Source organism: Chamaea fasciata, unplaced genomic scaffold (assembly GCF_029207755.1).
Source record: "Chamaea fasciata isolate MVZ Bird 193981 ecotype frontalis unplaced genomic scaffold, bChaFas1.0.hap1 SCAF_2, whole genome shotgun sequence".
Lineage (NCBI taxonomy): Eukaryota > Metazoa > Chordata > Aves > Passeriformes > Sylviidae > Chamaea > Chamaea fasciata.
This window is the reverse complement of record NW_027094087.1, coordinates 100,644,202-100,663,766: the sequence shown is the minus strand read 5'-3', so window position 1 is coordinate 100,663,766 and position 19,565 is coordinate 100,644,202. Positions and strand designations below refer to the sequence as shown.

Sequence of the window (19,565 nt, the reverse complement as noted above, 5' to 3'; positions counted from 1 at the left end):
ATGACTGATAGAGAATGGAGTGGTGTTCCTGTTGATTTGGGTTTTTTTTTTTCCTGACATAGCATGCTTCTCTCGAACAGACCTGAACTGGGCTGAACGGGAGTGGAATTTTCAGTAATGAAGCAAACCTGGCTTCTGTCTCATGGCCCAGGGAAAGGGACATGCTGAACTCCACTCATGTGGCTTAGAATCAGTGACAGACTTTGAAAGTTCACAGTTCTTGTGAATGGATGTTTGTCATTTGTAGAGTATAAATTTGCTGAAAAGGCATAAGAACTAGAATATTGTTATACTCCCTACTTGAGACTTTACTTTTTTTTTTTTTTTTAACTTTCTCCATGGGTTCAGTAATTTACTTGTATCTTTAGCTTTCCACAGTCTGCAGGTAGAGGCCCTGAAACCCTGCCCTATGCAAAGAACTGTGTGTAGGTAAAGCTGGGTGGTCAAAACATGTTACAGTTATGTGCCATACCAGGCACTCACAGCCTTCTGTGGCTTTGCCTATAACCTCTTCCCTTTTAATAATGGTACCTCTGTCTGAACCTGTTGGGGTCCATTGATAATAATTGTCCACTTGTTTTCTTTATGAAGTTAGTAACTCCCTCTGCTCTTTAGAACTTACTAAACAATTGTTAGTTAACATGAGTTTTTTGTTTGTATTAAAAATGTCTTGCAAAATAAATGCTACATAATATTAATGGTTTGCTTTTTAATGATATGTTAAAAAAATGAAAATTCTTGACTAAAATTATTTGATGTATCAATATTTACAAGTGACAATTTTATTAAAAAAAATTCCACTGTCATTTCCCTGCTCATAGCATTCAGTTAGTACAACTGAAATGATTAACGGAAGAATGTCTCAAACTTGACATATTAAATACTTTGCTACAAAAATAATGTTTTAAAATACAATAAGAGCCCAATGATTAGTTGAGGAAAAGGTACAAACATTCAGTCTCAGTGATTGTCTCACAGGAGATTTGTTAACAGGATTACAATTTGTCAGTACCTTCAAGAGAACGTAGCAATGCCTTAAGTAACAAAGGTGTAATGTCCATCACTTTGAACATATTTGATGCTTGCTTTTTGTGTAGCAGAAACACTGCCTGTAGAGGAAAACAGCACTTCCAAAGAACACCGATTTTCCGAGGATTCTATGGATTCTGCACTTAATTCTGTAAATCCATCAAACCGAACCTGTCGAAATTCCACGGAGTACCGCACTTCAGGAAATGCTGCATATTACAGAAATTCCCATCAGCCAGCAACTGCTACCTCAAATTCAGTCCCAGTGCTGCGCAGGCTGTCCCTGAGCTCCGCGGGGAGCAGTGGTTACTATGAAGTCAGTAGGAATCGGATACAGAGACGGATTGAAGGTATACTGTTAGACAGAACCTTCCAGAATATGTGACTGCTTCTATTAACACAAAAAGTTATGAATAAAGAAGTTCTTTGCCATTGGAAAGCTTGCATATGGAGTGAAATGTGCTGTTGCCAAGCATGTCAGGCTTGCTAATGTAACTGCAAATACAGAACTTAAGCCTGTTAGTACTAACAGTGTAGCGCAAGTCAGGAAGGGTCTTTCCGTCTTTCCTGCTGCAGCTTCTTGCTGCTGTGATGGACCCTGCAGCAAGCCAGAGCAGACAGGGATAGCTATATGGAGCTCACTTCCTGAGCATCTTATCAAATATTGCTGTGTTGCTGAAATACAAGGATAGGGTTTCCTACTGTCTCTCCCTCTCTCTGCACAGCCTCACTTGCCTTTGCCTCATTTCCAGTTAATAGCATCTCGGGACCCAGGAGCCAAGTACAAGTAAAACTAATCCCTTTAGGTATGTCACAGTGCTAATGTTTGTGCTGCGCTAAGTATTTGAAGTTACAGAAGTAATTTAAAGACAAAAGGAACAGTTCAGTATTATTAGAAGTAAAATAAAGCATCTTTTCATTTTAATATATTGCAAACAATGCATAATAAACACTGTACATTTATTAAACGCCGTATTTATTACTAAAGGGTCTTACAAAATGAAATGTGTTATTCCTGCACAAACTAGTGATACTTCTGCCTTTAATTTTTTGTATTAAAAGCTGCAAGTTCCACAACTGGACCAGATTTAAATTCACTAAAAAGGGAACCTTCAAGAATGTTGAATAAGGATCCTTCTACTTGGTCAATAGAGGAAGTAGTGCGTTTTGTGAAAGAAGCTGATCCACGGGCACTGGCTCCACACGCAGAACTCTTCAGGAGACATGTATGATGCATATCCATTCTGTTCTAGCAGATTGTGTCATGTTAATCTCTTAAAATACAATTCTCATGTCTATCAGTCTGTTTGCAACTGGAGGTGGAGTAGACTCTCCTCATATATTAGAGAGAGGCTGAAAATTACTTTCCAGCCTGAAACCCCTCCTGCAGTATATTTTTTCTTTCAGTCTTGCTAGACTAACAGAAATAGCCACCTCCTTCCTGTGTATATGGAATAATGCCAACCTGGAAGTGCCCAAGTTCTAATGGTCAACATCCCTGGTACCCCTTGATCCCTGGTGCCTCTGGAGAAGATGGCATTCTCATGTACAGTGTGGGGCATTGGGTCCTCCTGTTTTGGAGGCTTAATGTCCTGGAGCAGAGATGATGTTATGCATCATTGGCTAGACACTTGGTCATTGATACTAACGTTCAGAGAATCAGCTGAAATACTTCATTAATCTGTTTGGGAAAACAATATGTAGGGTTTCATAGCTCTGACTGGATGTTATCTTTAGAGACAGAAACTGGATCAGTTTGTGGTAGGTTTGATCTCCCCTACTCCTTCATGCTGTGCCTTTCTATGGTAGGTTGCTCAGTAAAGAGCTGCTTTCCTATTTTATTGCCTATATGGCCCTACAAAAAGAGATTGGATTTCTCTTTGGTAGTATTTCACCCATGCTCCTCTCCAGCTCTTCCTAACAGTTTAATCTCTGAGTAAACTGGATTGGAAGGAAAAATCAAAATAATTTCCAATAGAGATTCCTGTCTTATATTTTATTCTTAGTTGTATAGCAACAGTAAATGTCACTTGTTTTGTCAGGTTTCTGTTTAAAAAAGTAAGAGTGTTTCTCTTTATGGTGCTTTATGGAACTAATTGCCTTGTCTGTGGTATGTAATACTAAGAGCTTAGGGCTGTCATTTCAGCAGCTTCTCAGTCAGACAGTTGAAATCTGACTAAGTTGTCCTTGGTCTTGATCCTCACAATCTCTTTGGTTCAACGTGGAAATAGATCTGTCTAATTTCCCATATTTAGATGGTCTCTAGCCCCTTCCTCCATGTGACTGTTTGCACACACATGCCAAAATCCTCCCACGGCTGTTTTCAAGGTTCAGTGCAAGGCCTCAGTGCTTGGATCATTTAATCTCTAACTGCACAGACCTTCCTCTGCAGCTTCTTTTTATTTTTTCCCTTGACCCATTCACATCTTTTCCTGGTTGGAAGCCCTGATTCTGGGGACTGTTGGGTCAGTTTCTTTTATTTACTATAGTTTTCTTTCTTTTACATCTCAACTACTTAACCACACATTAAAAAATACTAAAACAAATTAAATTTCAATGGTCATCTGTAAATTCAAAATTGCAGTTACTGTTTTATATATAGTAGATATATTTTTACTACAGTATAAACAACTATAATGTACTTTACAGTTTTACCATGCGGCTTGTTAAAGTAGCTGTCTGTTGTGTTTATTCTCTTCCTTCTGCAGGAAATTGATGGGAAGGCACTACTCTTACTGAGGAGTGATATGATAATGAAATATATGGGACTGAAGCTGGGGCCTGCCCTAAAGTTGTGCTACCACATTGAACGACTTAAACAAGGAAAGTTCTAGCCAGTGTGTTCGGATCACACCAAGCTCTCAGGTTCACAGCCATCGCCTTGATTTGAAACTCTTTTGCTGATATAAATCTTCATTTTTTGAAAGTGCTCTTGAAATGTAAAAGAGACATTCAGGATGAAGGCAGGGAGGGATTTGTATTTCATCCTAGTATTTTTGCAAACTGTTTCACAGAAAGTTGGCAGGGAAGGAAGGACAGTTGATCGTCTGGGTGTGGGCAGGTCTGGGAACAACGCTCTCCGAATCCTGAAAAGTGTGTCCTGTGTTACAGGCTTCAGCCAATGTGTTCATATCCAGAACCAAAACAGCTGAATCCCAAAGGGAAATAATAAATTAAACTAACATCAGGTGTTTATATTTTTTACAGGGGTGGCTGTAAACTTTTATATTGCAAGAAAATCTTAAAATAGAAGATCTCATCTCTGTAGTGAATATTCTGGTCTTTCACAGAAGAGAGGAAGAGTTATGGAAAAGAGGGCTTTATACAAATATAAGCTTTTATAAAGTGTGATTATCAGTCCTTTGGGAAGTTATAAGGACAAATGTATATTGTCAGTTTAGGCAGGCAGTAAATATTTCTGTTTCATGGAAGGTCATACTGGCTGTATAAACAGCCATTTGTGGGACAGACTGATTTCACTGGAACAATGCAGCCACATATTAAACATTCCATCTTTTTGCTAAGTTTGGCATGGATGTGTGTGTTCATGCTTTTTGTATGTACACGTGTATGTGTCAGGGAAATACATACTATATAAAAATATACATACACGCTGTTCGTACCTTCTCAGTTTATTAATGTGTACTTTGCACTGTGCCAGAGAGAACTGTACAATTTCTTGTTGGTTTTTTTTTTGTTTTTTGTTTTTTTTTTTTGTTTTTTTTTACCAGTAAATTTAGTTGTGTATTACTTTCATTAGCACCTGTTTAATTTGTTCTTGGAGTCAGAAGGTGACAAACAATCAAAAGGTGTCTTTATTCATACAGGCAAGATCCCTGTACTATGCAATACTCCTGGTTATTCATCCCTTAACTCTGAGCCATATATTCTGATTCATATTTGGAAAGACACATTTGGTTCCAATGTTTTGGGTTTATCTTTCCTGTGAGGAAGTGCTACTATGTAACTGATAAACCTTTTTTTGGGTAAAATTGGTGCTGTTTGTTTAAGCTGCAAGAATGAGTGGTGATAATAAAACAGTTTGTTGTCGCTGCCAGTTGTAAAATACATCAGGGACAAGAAAATAATACTTTCTGTTTAGAAAACTGAATGTACTGTATGTAATAGTCAAGTGATAAAAACTGTTTGTTAGGGAAGGTGTAGTCCTAAAATGGTAGGATTTATTATATTTCTTAATGCCTTTTTATATGAAAGCATATAGTATAAATGTATTTTTTACAAATTCCTTTTTTGAAAATGACTTTCTTTACCCACAGACTGATACTCATCAGATTTCAGCAGAGGTACTGCTAGAAAAAAGTGAATTTTATGACTCATAAGTCCAAGTATTTTGTTATTTTAAGTGACTGCAATGCAATTTCAATTCAGAAAGTCATTTGGACCCTGAGAATTGTTTTTGTTATTACATCATTAGACATTTGACACTAAAGTTTATCTGTATCGATTTGTTTTGCATATCTTTTGTGGTGCATGTATGCTTAGATGAATAATACAGGCATGCTCTTTAATGTAAGAAAAGGTCAGAGCATTGATTGAAGAAGCAGAATATTTTCTCTTGGTGTTAGAAAAATACTGACTTAACTTTCACATGGTTACACCAAAAATTATATATTAAGGAAAACATCATGCCCCGCATGTTCAGTATATTGTTTATACATATGTAGAATTGTATACTTCTATGCTTTATTATGCTGAATTTGGGTTCTTCAGCATAAAAAGATCTCATACAATTTAAGTGAAAGTAATTGACTGAAAACAGTTTTCATTTTTCACATTGCCCTTGGCATAAGAAAAAGAAAGATGTTTAAATTTTCTTTTTGGTCTTTATGGAATGGCATTTTTGTACATGGCACTATTATGGGTATAAATATTTGTTCAAGGCTTCCTGTGCACCCATGTGCACAAAGATAACTGTGATGTTGCTGTACCAGAATTTCTCCATGTGCTGTAGTGTGAGATTCAAGCATTCAGAGTCTTACAGCAGAATATGTTTTTTATTCTTTATTTTCAGTGGGATGTTCTTATCTAGCAAGAAAAATAAAATAGTTTGTTCATTGTTGTAACTGTCCATTCTGTTTGACGCCGTGTGGATGTGTGAGCACTCTCTGTGTAGGCAAGGGTGGCTCTCTGATCTGGCATTTGGCATTTCTAGACAGTTCATGGAAACATCTGATATAAGGAGGTTTTAATGAAAAGGGTAAGGTCATTCCAACCTTGTTCATCTGAAGCAATTAGTGTTTGAACTCAGGTTGTTCTATGCTTTCAAAGTAAAAACTTACCTAGTTATTCAACTATTTAGTTTTGTAGATCTCATTTTGCAACCTACAGCTTCCGGAATTCTCATATAACCACTGAGGGGAAGAGAATAATAAAAAAACTGTTTGTGCTGTGTTCAGATAAAGATACAAAATATTTTAAATCAAAGTGGTTAATAGCAGTAAGTTTGAACTTCGTTCACTTCAAGCTTTCTTATTTCTGTGATACAGAAGTCCCTTGTTCCAGTGGCTGTTACCAGCCATCAGCCAGTGCCTGAGAAGGAACTTGGATTGGGTTAATGGCAATCTCACAACCATCACTGGCAGGTGATGAAAATTGGAAGTTGGCGGTGCCAGTAGTCCAGAAGCATTTTGCACCTGATCTCTCTCAGACCATACTTAGTATCTTTTTGGTGTTTGTTTGATATACAAGACAACATGATTTAGTCTCTTTGTTTCTCCAAGTTGCTTCTCTATCAACATGGATTCATCTGTTTGTCTGGTTCTGTAACTTCTGGTCATCTTGGAAGACAGTGCCATAACTCCTCAGTGCATTGTGGGACTGTTGGAAATTAAAATATTGCTGCCTGGGAGGACTAGAAGCTCTAAAAACTATTTTTGCAGAACACCTATGCAATAGTGGAATTGAAGAAGGCTGGAGGGTAGACTGTAGCAGTATACATATTGTAGGGCTTTTTCACACATATGTAGAAGTGACAGTGAAAGACAGCAATATCATGTTACAAATGTTGGCTTGAAGGATGGAGCATCTTCCCCTTTATTGTTGCTTTGGATAAAGACACACCTGTGGTGGTGTCTGGAGTCGTTTACCGGTTTGTTCACTCACCGGTCTGCATGCAATTTTGTATCCTTAGGTTCGGTGGGTCTGAACCTCAGGCTGAAGTGTAAAGAGGGCATGGAAGAAGAGTGACTCTCACGTGGGTTGAAGCTAGATGTTTATTGCTCCCACAGGGCCACGTCCAGAGAGAGTGTCTCCTGGGGTTCTGGTTTCAGCTTTTGTATGGGGGATGTGGGGAGGGGAAAGGGGGAACCATAACCACTACCAGGTCAGGAGGGAGTGACCAAGACAGAAAGACAAACACAGGACATCTAATACATGATACAGGGCGGAGAAGTCATAGGCTCTGCCAATCACCCCAGCCTCTCACCAGCGTCTGGGCTGGGTTGCAGGGAGATGGACAGGACCCACAACTAGGGAAAAACCAAAGGGGTTAAAACACGGGGTAGTCTGGAACAAACCATTCTACATAAAATTACAAACTAATAATTTCACACCGCTACACACACCATTTTTTATTTCAGGTGGTAGACAAAGGCGCAAAGATGATCATCTGATTACTCACTGTATTTGCAGGATTCTTCTTTCTCTGCAGTCGAGGATATAATTTGCAAAAAAGTGATGTTAATCTTCTCTGTAGCTCTGACAGTTACGTGTGAGTCTGTGGATGTGATTATGTAACACATAATCACATCCTGAACATGATTTAAAAAAATTCTGAGTATCTCAAGTACTTCTCTAGGGGAAAAATGGAGCCCTAGGTGGGGATGACTAAAATCTTGAACTTTTAACCTGATTAGGTAACATTTTCTTTGTGCTTGTTTTTCTTTTAATTGGAGTCGAAATTCAGAAAATTGAAATATGGGTACACTGAGGCAAAGCTGCTATTCAGTACTTCAGCCTTTTCCATGTTCTATGTAATGAGGTCCCCTGTCTCATTCAGCAGTGGGCCCCAGTCTTCTTTTGTCAGCTATAGAATGTTGTCTATTTTAATGCAGGATCATGGAGAGCAACACATTTTAAAAGGGGATGATAGCAGTATTTTTTTCTTTGATTGCCCAGCTAGTTACATAATAGAATAAAATTAATGAAGGGGTGTGAACCTCTTCTAAGTAATGAGCATCTTCGTCTTTTTGTCACTCTTTCTGTCGAGTTGAGTCTATGCAGAGTTACACTGGCTTGGCTTGAAGAGGAAAAAAGAAAGAGAAACCTACTTGAGATCAATTTCAAAGGTCATATATTCCTCCTCTCTATCTTTATTACATGTAAAACCATGGGAGTGAGTAAAAGGTGCTCATTTGAAGCTGCCTAAGAGTGATGCAGGGAGGCAGAAGCGGATTTCATGTCCATTCTAGTGGTGAAATGATTGCTGCTTTTTTTTTCAAGCCTTGATTATAATCTTTCGCTCTGTAAAGCTTACTAACTAGCCCATAATCCTGGGATTGTGTTCCCCAACTGTCAGTGTTCCTGTTGTTTCAAAGGTCATGCAGAGCCTTGTTGAGACTTGGTAAAATCTGCACAGTCTGTTGTAAACTCACTGTGTTGTGAGTCTGCAGCTGTATCTATAGATAACATTTTATATATCTTTTTGGTGTTTTTTAGTGTGAACACTGCAGAGATAGGGTTGGAGGTTGTTTAATAGCAAAGTATTTTGCTACTTTGTTCTCTGATGGTTTGTTCTAAATAAATCCTTATTATTGTGGCAGTGGTAGATGACGGGAGTCCTATGTGTACTTAAAATATGCCATTAAAGTGATCCAGCAGGCTTTTAAATTCCTCGCTTACATAATCAACCATCCCTGTCCTAGCAGATAATTTTGATTAGCTGTAATTTGTCCCATTTGAATCAGAATTAGCTTCCATCAGCTCCAGAAAGTCCCAGTCCTGCTGTACACACTGAGGAGTCCTGCACAAGCTGCTTCTCCTCATAGCTTTATGGACCACTGCTAGTTTTATTTCAGCTTTCATTTTCTGCAGGGGAACTGTTTAGCGCTGATAGCGAAGGCCGCACACCTCTACTTCTTTTCTTTTTAAAATACATGAAGGCATTTTCATCCACAGAGATTCACTTTTCAACATCCGAAATCAAAGGCCTTTCAGGACAAACAGCACAAGCAAACAGATGCCAGCACAAGGGGAAGGAGAGATTGCATCCCATGTTGTCTGAACAGACAAGCGTGAACAGATGTACAGCTTGAAGCTGGCAGAAACCCTCGCTGCCAGTGGTTCCTTTCTAGTTGTGACAGCTGGAAGAAAACGAATATGCCACAAAACCACCATGACAATTGCCGTTACCCTGTGCTGGCTGTCCCAGCTCTGAGGTCCAGAACTGGAAAGACAAAGACTCATCGACCCTTCCAGGCGGATGCAGAGGCAATTGGCAAGGCAGTGGGAAAAAAACGTAATGAATGGTACACCTTAAAAAGTCTGGTGTTTAAATGCAAGAGGTCATAATTTTAGTACATTTTCCCCTTTCTTATATTTCGGGTTTTTTTCAGTAGTTACGGAGGCACTCTGTTTCCCCAAGCAATTGGCTAATGCTGTCTAGGATTCCAAGAGTGAGATTTTCAAACAGGTCTGAACTCTTCCTCAGCTTCCATCTCTCCAAACCAGTGCTGCAGAAAAGGTTTCCCCTTACTGAAGACCCTTTTGAGGGAAGGATCTTCCCATGTGCTTCTTACTCGTGAATGTTATGAAAAGTAAGGGAAGAACTCTGCAGCTTTTGCATGTTTTATCTCTGATGTACCAGCTACTGGTTTCAGGCCTTGCCTGGGCGTGTACATGGTACTCTGTTATGAACAGATGCCTCTCACCTGCACAATGTTACTCAAGGTGTGATCTACAAAGTGCTTTTCTTTGTAAGTCCCTGTGCTTACAGGAGCAAAATAGTGGGGAGGGAGAAATTAATAAATGCTCAGTTTTAGTCTATCTTTGGTTTATGCTTGTACTTTAGGCTGAGGTAGTACATTGGTAATTTTAATGTATTGGAACATAATTGCTTATTAGGTTCAGTGGGTAATGTGACAGGGGACAGGGTTGGTTGGTTGGTTGGTTTTAGTCTGGGGAGATATTTTTGGTTTGTGGTGGGTTTATTTTCATTTGTGTTGGATTTCTTTTTTTTACCTGACTACTGTCAGCTGTTTGTTTGTTTTCAGGAGGCCAGCTCAGCAAAAGAGAGCATATTACTGACATACATCTTTGCATTCACTGTAATATATTAATTGTAATTGCAGGGGTGGTGTTCAGCTACAGGAAATGAACAAGTTGGGGAAAGTTTAAATGTTTTGAAAGAAAACAGAAATGCAAGGCTGGGATGAGTGATAGAGTTTGCTTGCAATAAACATAGGAAGGAAAATACATGAAGAATGAAGTAATGGAAAATTAGGAAGGAGAAAACCAGGTGGATATATCAAGATAAAGTGTTTCAGATTCACAGATGACTTGTGTCTTTGACTATTTGTGTTAAGCTGGGATTTTTAAGGGGAAAGTTAGGAATAAACATTTTGAACCACGTCAGGGATGTGAAGTCTTCTATCTTGATATCACTTTATCTGAAAACAAGGGATGAATCCTTGTAATTTTCAACCCAGTTTTTGGGACATGCACTCTCTTGTCCTTGAATTGTTTCTTTGCTGCTAAGAACTCACTCTTGGTATGATTTCTTTTAAAGCCAGACTAGTTGAGGAGCCAAAACCTGTGAATGCAGGCTTGGGTTTGACTTAATGTAACTTCATTTCTTGATACAGTTGTACAGACTCTTTCTCAGTTTAGTCCATGGGAGTTTAGGGTATGAGTGATCTGACCAGATACTAACATCTGCTATACAGAGACTTCTTGACTTTATTGGTTTTATTAGCCAGTTTGTATCATGGTAGTCTCAATACCCATTTCAACTTTAGCACACGAGCTAATTCCCCACCTAAAGTGCTTTTTGTTGCAAGTAAGGTAGAACAACCCTCTTACTTGAGTCCTTCGTTGGAAAGCCTAGTTGGCATTGAAAAACAAATGTTGAGGTGCACATTACAGTAACCAAGCAATACTGGCCAGGTCCCATGTTCCACCACACAAGAGGTCTGTCTTTAAAGTCCAGTTGTTCAGAATATCTAGCCAAAATTCTATCCATAGAGAATCTTTGTGCTTTCTTAGATCTTTGTTGTTGCACAGAATGCTGTGGCAAAAAGCAGAGAGCAAGCATATAAATGTTCTGTTGGTGTTTTTTAACCCCACTCTGACCCCCGTGTACACACAGGTTGTTCTAGGTGAGTGTGGTGGCTTTGTGCCATCATGGCTGAGCTGTGGAGGGTCTTTGAAGGGTAGGTACATGCTCTCTTATGCTGGATTGTGCTCTGTGGGCCAAGCTTTCAAAGTACTTATTTTGAAACATTTGTTTAAAAAAAAAAAAAGGGAAAAAAGAAATCCACCTGTTAACTTTATAACTTTGAATGCAGGTAGATTTGGTTTGGGGGTTTTTTCCCTCAATAAGTGAGAAATTACTTGTGTATATCAGAAACTTCAAAAATCAATAGCTTTCCCATGCTTATTGGTACTTTTGGGGGCTTGCTTAGGGTACCTAAGGCCCCAGAAACGATCTCCTTGTTTTGTGTCCAGTGGCCTGTCCTTGGTCTGTGAGATGCCAGTCTAGGACAAATCATTGCCTGTCTTTGTTCCTAAGCTAAGAAAGATGGGAACTGCATTGACAAGGATGTGGTGGGAAGGATGATATTGAAACAATGCAAAAAATGTGACCATTTTGGAACAGCTGTGGCCTAAGGAACATTAGTAATCCCAGGAGCAAGGGGGGTGGGGGGACACACAGGGTGAGGCAGGGATGCAGTGTGTCTCTTACCAGTGTTTCACTGGAAACACACCTCCAAACAGTGAAAAAATTATGTTCCACTTGGAAAAAAGTCTTTCCTTCCAAATACTTGATTAGATTGTACTCTGCTGTTTGTTCTTGTCATTTTCATATCTTAGTTTGGAAGAATCCTAATGATTTCAGTGCTGGGATATTATGGTATTATTTTAAGAGAGCTTGGGGTATAGGGGCACAAAGCAGTACTAAATATTTTAGCGATTAGTAATATTTCTACTCAAACATGAAGAAATGTTTCAGATGGTTCAACAACAGAACAGATTTTCCTAACAGGATTGCGATGCCATGATTTTAACAACTGTGGAAAATATGTTTTCCACACCAAAATTAGGGGATTTGCTTTGTGTGTGTAGGACTGTCCCAGCGTACTCTGAATTGAAAACTTCAGCATTAAGGGTATGTAGTATAGTCTAAGAGAAATGCAACTTTAAATAGGAGGAGGAAGCACTGGGAAAAAAGTGAAAGGTGAATGAAAAAAGCAAATTGCACACATTAACATTATTAATGTCACTGTGTCAGGCTGTCTGCCTTTGGGAAGGCAGGAACAGACCCCAGAGGAAAACAAGGTCCTTGACTGAGCCCTTCAACATGTTTTTATAAACTTGAGCACAAAAAGAAACTAAAACATCTGGCACCAGGATATTATGCAATGTTGTTTTATGCTGTTTTCATTGTCTAATATTCTTCATGAGAACTGTTAACAAGTCACTTACTGTTGTCAGATCACAGTCCCAAGCTGCCTCTGTGCAAGGGACGGTGCACAGACTTCTCTGATTCACACCCTTCCATGCTCAGTGGCCACTTCTGTGCCAAATGGTTTCCCCTGAAACCTTTCATGTGCAAGTGTGTCAAGATGATCCTTGAGCCCCTACGGGTCAAACCTCTGCAGGCATGTGCAAGGTGGTGTAGTCATCCCAGTGCTCTGGGAGACTTGAGCAGAAAATGGGTAGAAGTGATTAAAAAAGTGAGCACTGATTGTGAGACGTTGTGGCATAACAATTTTATAGCAGACAGGAGCATGGGTGGTAGGGGAGTATAGATCACACAAGTTACCTCAGGCATGGGAAAGGCAAAAAAAGTTACCTTTGCTCTTCTGCTTCCCTTTGCATTTCTGCTGGGATCATTTTGCTGCTCCTTTTCCCTGTCCCCTGCTGTCAGAGCAGGAGCAGGAGGTGGCACTGCCTTATGTGCTCTGCATGTGTGGTTTCATTTATGGTCCTCCCCAGCCCTCACTTTTTGCTGCCTTCATCCCAAGAAAGCATTGCCCTCCCTGGGCTCAAGTGCCTGCCTTTCTCCTCACTCTCACTGAGTGGCCTGAGCTATGTCTTTGAAGCTGACACCTTTCTTTTCTCTCTCTGTCAGCGGCTCATGGCCAAAGGCCATCGTTTTGCTTCTCCCTTTCATTTTCTGTCTGGCTGCTTGCTAACTTCCATAAAGGTGCAATGCTAACAGGCTTGGATCTTGTCTCAGCTTCCATTGCCTTCTTTCCTCTCCCTATTCTCCATCTTTTCCTGGACTTCCAGTTATCTGTGCCTTACCTGTCTGCTTCGTGTTCTCCCAACCTAGAAACTGCCCAGTCCAGGTAAATTCCCTGTTTGAGATGCTGCTCATTCTTCTTTTGGATTAAGTTATTTAGCTAACAGCTAACTCCACGTGTGGAAGCCTTAGGTGTGCACCCCTGGTCCTGGAGCTGTTGCTTTGGGCAGCATAGGGCAAAGGCTGTCCTGTGTAGGGAAGTGGGTACATCTGAGTACTCCTGCCCCCGAGACTTCCCTGTCCCATGGCCTTCATGTGGGATGTTTAGTTTCTGGATTCCTGCAAAGCCCCTGCTGGACAGGGGGAAAAGAGCAGAGGGAAAGGTAAGACGACCCCCAACCTTGTACCCTCTCACTCACCCCCTAATAAGACCCTACACCCAAAGTCCAAGTCACATAGAGACTGGAGCCAACAAGGGGTGCCCCTGAAGGCAGGGCTCCTCTCTCCCTCTCCTCTCTCTTTCCCTCTTGCATATACTCATCATTGTAAAATGTCTTCTTCCTACCATTACAGCTTAATGACTTTCCCTTAACTTCACTAGAGGTATTAATGTCTCCATTAACAGCCACCAGAAATGGAAGCTCCATATATCATGAGTGCAGCTCCGCATCCTTCTCATACAGAAGTTTCAGAAGCAGTTAATATGTAGCCCTGTATAAAATTAATGGCCCAATATACAAAATCTGTAATTGCTGCTAGAGGCAAGGAGGAGGAGGAGGAGGTGAAAGTGCTCAATCTTGGTGTAATTAAGTACTTTGTTCTATGGCTGCTTCTCCCCCATGCTGATGGGGTGTAGGACTTGTGCTTCACACACGAGGGTGGTGGGAGGCAAATGGTCCCTCCTTAGCATCATTTGCCCAACAGAGTTCAGCAGCAGGAGAGGTGCCAGCTCCTCTTCCCATGGCACAGCCTTGAAGCCTGGTGTTGCATGAAATGGCAGCAGGGTAAGGGAGTGCAAGCTGCCCTAAGCCTTCCTGGGAAGATGCTGTTGAGAATATTCCCTCTGCCCCTGCAGTTTAAACAATGGAAAAGCCAGGCAGTGGGGTGGGTGAGCCCAGTCTGCTCTGCTTATTTCTATGGGAGTGGCTCCAGCCTGTGTCACAGGCTCTGGGGATGTTGGTTGCAACCGGCAGTGCCAGGGGGCCTGCCCATTCTGGCCCTGTAAAGCTGGGGAGGCTGTCCTGGAGTCCCTCTGCTGAGAGGGATGTTAGGATAATTGGAGCCTGCTCTGGTTTTCCTCAGCCCTGCTTCAGAAGGAAGAGGTTGCAGTTACTTCTCCAAGGGACTGGGGCAAGATGCAGCCACATGGCTGCTGGTCTGGTCTACTGTTACAACTAGTACCAATTTCCTTCAAACTCAATTTGTTGTCCCCAGGCATTGGGTGTTTTGACAGTGCTTGTATGGGCTTATAATGTCATAAAGCTGATTTAGCCTAATTTGTTGTCAGGGTTTCTGGAGCCTGTGGTCTAAATTCAGTTAAACCAGACCTCTCTGTGTGCAGAGTGGGCTGGGAGGTACCTTCAGCATTGATGCTCCCAGTAAAGGCCTCTGAAGGAGAGGAGGGAAAAGCTGAGTACCTGCAGCCAGTGCCACCAACAGGCTCTGCCTGTCCCAGCTATCCTGCGGCCAGCAGGAGGGGCAGCAGTGGATGGATGCCTTCTCTGCCTGCGGAGGATGCTGTGGACAATGTCACAAACAAGGACGGCAAGGACTGGGGCAGTTGGTGCAGCAGATACCACCACCAGTGTTAAACACTTCTTAAAAGAAAAGAAATTAAACTTCTTTTGAACTTGCTTCTGTCAACTGCAAAATAAAAATGACAGCAGCCAATTCGATGTCCGCCTTATTTTACTCTGGTATAGCCCAGGGGAAAATTCACATTTTCAGAAGGTTTTCTGACAATCAAGAATGGGCAGGCTGAAATAGAAGGGGACAGTGACAACTGGGATGGCCGTCCCAAGGGACATTGAAATCCTCAGCCTCTGCATTGCAATAACCAAATGACATATTTCATTAGCAGTTTCTTGGAAGGGGAAGAACAAAATAGCTGAGTATTTTCCATTAAGAAAAAAAAGATATTTTTTAAAAAAAGACAGTCAGATGACTAAACATTAATGAATCCATCAACACTTTATGCTTTTCCAAATGTTGTCAGTTCTGCCACCTCAGGGAAAAAATAAAAGGCTTTAAAATACTTGAAAAGCAAGAGTTTGACAGAACAGATGCTATGCCTATGTGAAAGTCTTCCATTTTTGTATTAAGCAAGAAGGGAGTGATCCTTCAGCCAAGGAAAAGAGAAACATCATGAGTTTCCTAACCTCATAGTGCAGATTCATTTTCCAAATACTGAACTGGTGTCTGCTGCTATCAAAACTTGCAGCAGATTTTGGCATGACACTGGTGCCTATGCGGGTGAGTAGACTTGAGACACTGAAGCTGCCCCTTTGAGCAACTTCTCATTGTATGAACAACTGCGAAAACCTTCCCAAAGCCGTCCAAGAGGAGTCTTAGAAGTAGGTTGGCTGCAGCTAGGCAAAGACAGGCACAGTTAGCCTGCGACCGCATCCAGCTGACGGCCTTACAAAATTTGAATTTTGTTACAATTTCAAATTACATGTTCCTGGCACATTGCTAGGAACATGTAATTTGAGATTGTAGCAGAAGTTTTCTATGGGTATAGCCAAAAAAAAGGCAGCGCCCACCAAAACTTGTCCTCCCACTCTCGCATTTGTCCTTCCGTCAGGATCTGTTTTGACCAGTGAGCTGCGTGAACTTCGAGGCCGACAGACGGTAATTCACCTCCAGCTCATTTCCACAGACAAGTGCAAAACTGTAACCTAGCAGAACTTTTATTTTGATTGTACATTCAGATTTCTCCATTGATATAGGCAGTTTTGTACACTGCTGAGTAATGAAGTTACACAGTTCTGCTCTTTCATGTGCATTGATTTCAACCATCAAAGAAACCTAGAAAAATAACAATAAACAACTTTTCCACTGTAGTCAAGCTGGGAAAAATTAAGTGATCCTTTTTTCCCCTCCTGCCCCTGGCAACCAAATTCCCCTGACTTTTAGGCTTTCCTATTTTAAAAGACTGAACACATTACTTAAGATGGTTTGCTATGGGCCTCCCCCAGTGAAGGTGTCTTAGGTGTGCACTAGGCTGCAGCACTCACTCCCACTCTTTCTGGTGGCTCATTTGGGTGCGTTGTTAGCAGCTGTTGTGACGTGCTCTTCAACAACGCTGTGGGACAAGACGATTTTTGTTAGCATGTTGTTTTGGTTTTTTTTAACCTTTTAGGCTCATCACAAGTCAGTTGCAGCGCTTTACAGCTTACAGACTTTTTGCACGACCTTCTGTGTAGACTGAAAGCAATTTGGAAATGAGAAAAGAATGCCGCAACCAATTAGCACGTACAAACATTTATTTTGAAATTTCCATTCCAACTGTTATGAAGAGTTACATCATCAAAGCACTTTATGGCAGTGAAAATAGCTCTTACCCCTCTGACTCATCCATTACTCCATTAAAGCTGCAAAATGTGCAATCTGCTTGAAAAATAGGTTGCTTTTTATTCAGTTTCCCATGAAAAGTCAAAATTTGGTAACAAAAAAAAAAAAAAAAGAAAAAAAAAAGGAAAGAAAAAACCAAACCAACCCAGCTTATAGGGACTCTACATCCAATCCTCTCCCTCTTCCCCCAAAAATAACTTACAAAGATAGTTTAAAGTTTTAAATGAGTTTAAAACTGAGTGCATCTTTTTTATTATTTTTTTTTTCTTCTTCTTCTCATAATAATCTTAAAATTCTAAAAACCCATAATTTACTTTCTCGGAAAAAAGGCAGCCAGCCGTTGCTTCTTGATTGGAAGAATATGTATCTCCGGCGAGTTCATTTTCTTTAGCTTTACGCTCCTGTTTTTGACGGGTTTCCTGAGGGCCTCGGCGCTGTCCCGGGGTTCGGGCGGGCTCTTCACATCGTAGCACTGCAGCACCGAGTCCTGGGGCAGGTCCCTTTTGAAGGAAAAGTTTTTGGTGGAGACCCCCGACAGGCCCTTGATCTTGCCGCAGAAGATGGTGGGCACGGCATCCTTGACGGAGACGATGACTTTGGCTGTCTGCGAGGTGCTGACGATCTCGATGTTGTTGCCGGCCTTGGGCTCGCAGCCCGCCCTGCCCGCCTGTTCCACCAGCCACTTCTGCGGCTGCCGCAGCAGCTCGGCCGCGCTGCCGCCCGCGCCCCGGCCCTCCGCCTTGCCCGCCGCCTCCGGGGGCTTGCAGGGGGCGAAGGGGCCGGCTGGCCCGGGGAGCTTGTCCGGCGCGGGGTGGGCCCCGACCTCGGCGGTGGTGGCGGGGCCAGGCCCGGCCGCCTCCCCGTGCGGCCCCCCCGGCTTGCGGCAGGAGGCGAGGGACAGGTCCAGCGCCCCGTCCTCGGGCGGCGGCGGCGGCGGCGGCGGCGGCGGCGGCGCGGCCTCGCTGGCCCGAAGCGCGGGCGGCCCTTTCATGGAGAGGTCCAGCGCCTCGTTCTCACCGCCCATCTTGATGACAGTGTGACGGCTCAGCTGGGGAAACTCCCGCGGGTGCAGGAGTTCGAAGGGCTTCGTCTCCTCCTTCTCCAGGGGTGTCTGGGTGCCCTTGCAGGAGTTGGGGGTGAAGAGCGGCGGCTTGGGTGGGTCAGGGGCCGCCTTGGCCTCGGCGCCGTGGGGCACAGGGATGGGGACAGGGATGGGGATGGGGATGGGGACGGGCAGGGGTACGATGACGGGGTAGGGCACCAGCAGCGTAGCCGGGGGCACCAGCGGGGACAGGGGCGAGCTGAAGGCCTGGGGTGGGAGGGTGGCGTAGGCGGGGGGCGGCTGACAGGGGGCCGAGCCCAGGGCGCCCTGTGAGGGAAACAGGTCCTGAAGGACGGCGGCGAACCCCGGTGTCTGAAAGACCGGGGGCAGGACGGGCTCCTGGGTTTGGCCGGAGGGCTTGGGGTCCAGGAGCTGGGGCTGCCCAACGGGGGTGGCGGTGCCGGGGAAGAGGCCGGCGTGCAGGGGGCTGGCGGGGCAGGCAGCCCCCGGGGGCAGCACCAAGGGCGAGTTCAGGTGCTGGAAGACGTGCTGCTCCAGGAGGACGGGCAGCGGGACGGGGCCCTGGGTGGTCATCACGTAGGGGGTGGCGGCATTGGTGGCCGGCATCTGCGGGGCTGCGCTGCCGGCGACCTGCAGGTGGATGGGCAGGACCACGGGGCTGTCCCCAAGACAGATGGGCTGCAGCACGGTGGCCGCCACCTTCAGGGCCACCCCGCTCTGCGACTCGGCCGGTGGCGTCAGGATGGAGGGCGCGGGGACTGTCACCAGTGGGGAAAGGGCTTTCTTCATCAGGTCAGCCGAGTTGATGTTCCAAGCCTCTGCCGTGATCAGCTGGGCCACCCCATTTTCCAGCTTGTTGTTGGCCATCGCCGAGGGCGAGTTGGTGACATCCACAGGCAGGTTTGGGGCATCCTTGTACAGCTCCTCCATGCCGCAGGGCTTCTTGGGCTCTGCCAGCACCACCTCTACATCGCTGTCAGTGGGACCAGCGGCGGCTCCACGCTGCCAGGAGCATCAGCACCGACATAATTTGGCCTGCAAGCCAGAAACATATTTTAGGCACCACATAAATCTCTTCCCTAAAATAATATTTGCAATTGCCTTTAAAAACCCCATCACCAAAGAAAAGCCGTTAAACATTTCCACACTTCAAGCTAACGGCTCTGTAATACACTGTACTATATATACAGACATGCTGGATGCACATACAGCCCTGAGTGTTGTGCAAAACGTTTTGAAGAACTTATATTTAGCCATAAACACGGCCTTAAGGACTGCCTGCAGCCAAAAAAACCTCTCAGTACACAGCCTGAAATAAGGATGCCCATTCCACATTTTTAAACAAAGCCTCACATAATGACAATGCACGTCAGAGCTGAGTGACAGCATGCTGTTTTAACTCAACAGAAGCCCCAAAACAAACATTTCTAAAAGTATTGCAGCCAAGAAATATTCAACCATTGGTGGAGGGTACTT

The 19,565-nt window shown here is 43.2% G+C and overlaps 2 protein-coding genes across 4 annotated transcripts in view; one reads left to right on the top strand and one right to left on the bottom strand.

The window, feature by feature from the left end:
- The window catches only part of SCML2 (Scm polycomb group protein like 2), a 72,210-nt gene extending 66,137 nt beyond the window's left edge, over positions 1-6,073 (top strand). The window contains exons 15-17 of the mRNA XM_066176893.1: positions 1,101-1,379; positions 2,092-2,255; positions 3,738-6,073. Coding sequence (XP_066032990.1) covers positions 1,101-1,379; positions 2,092-2,255; positions 3,738-3,863 — 569 coding nt within the window. The 3' untranslated portion in view covers positions 3,864-6,073. The remainder of the gene's footprint in view (positions 1-1,100; positions 1,380-2,091; positions 2,256-3,737) is intronic.
- A 10,847-nt stretch (positions 6,074-16,920) lies between these two features.
- RAI2 (retinoic acid induced 2) overlaps positions 16,921-19,565 on the bottom strand; it is a 44,756-nt gene continuing 42,111 nt past the window's right edge. For all 3 annotated transcript variants that reach the window (XM_066176891.1, XM_066176890.1, XM_066176892.1), the window contains one exon: positions 16,921-19,124. In XM_066176891.1, the coding sequence (XP_066032988.1) occupies positions 17,337-19,019 (1,683 nt within the window). In that variant the 5' untranslated portion in view covers positions 19,020-19,124 and the 3' untranslated portion in view covers positions 16,921-17,336. The remainder of the gene's footprint in view (positions 19,125-19,565) is intronic.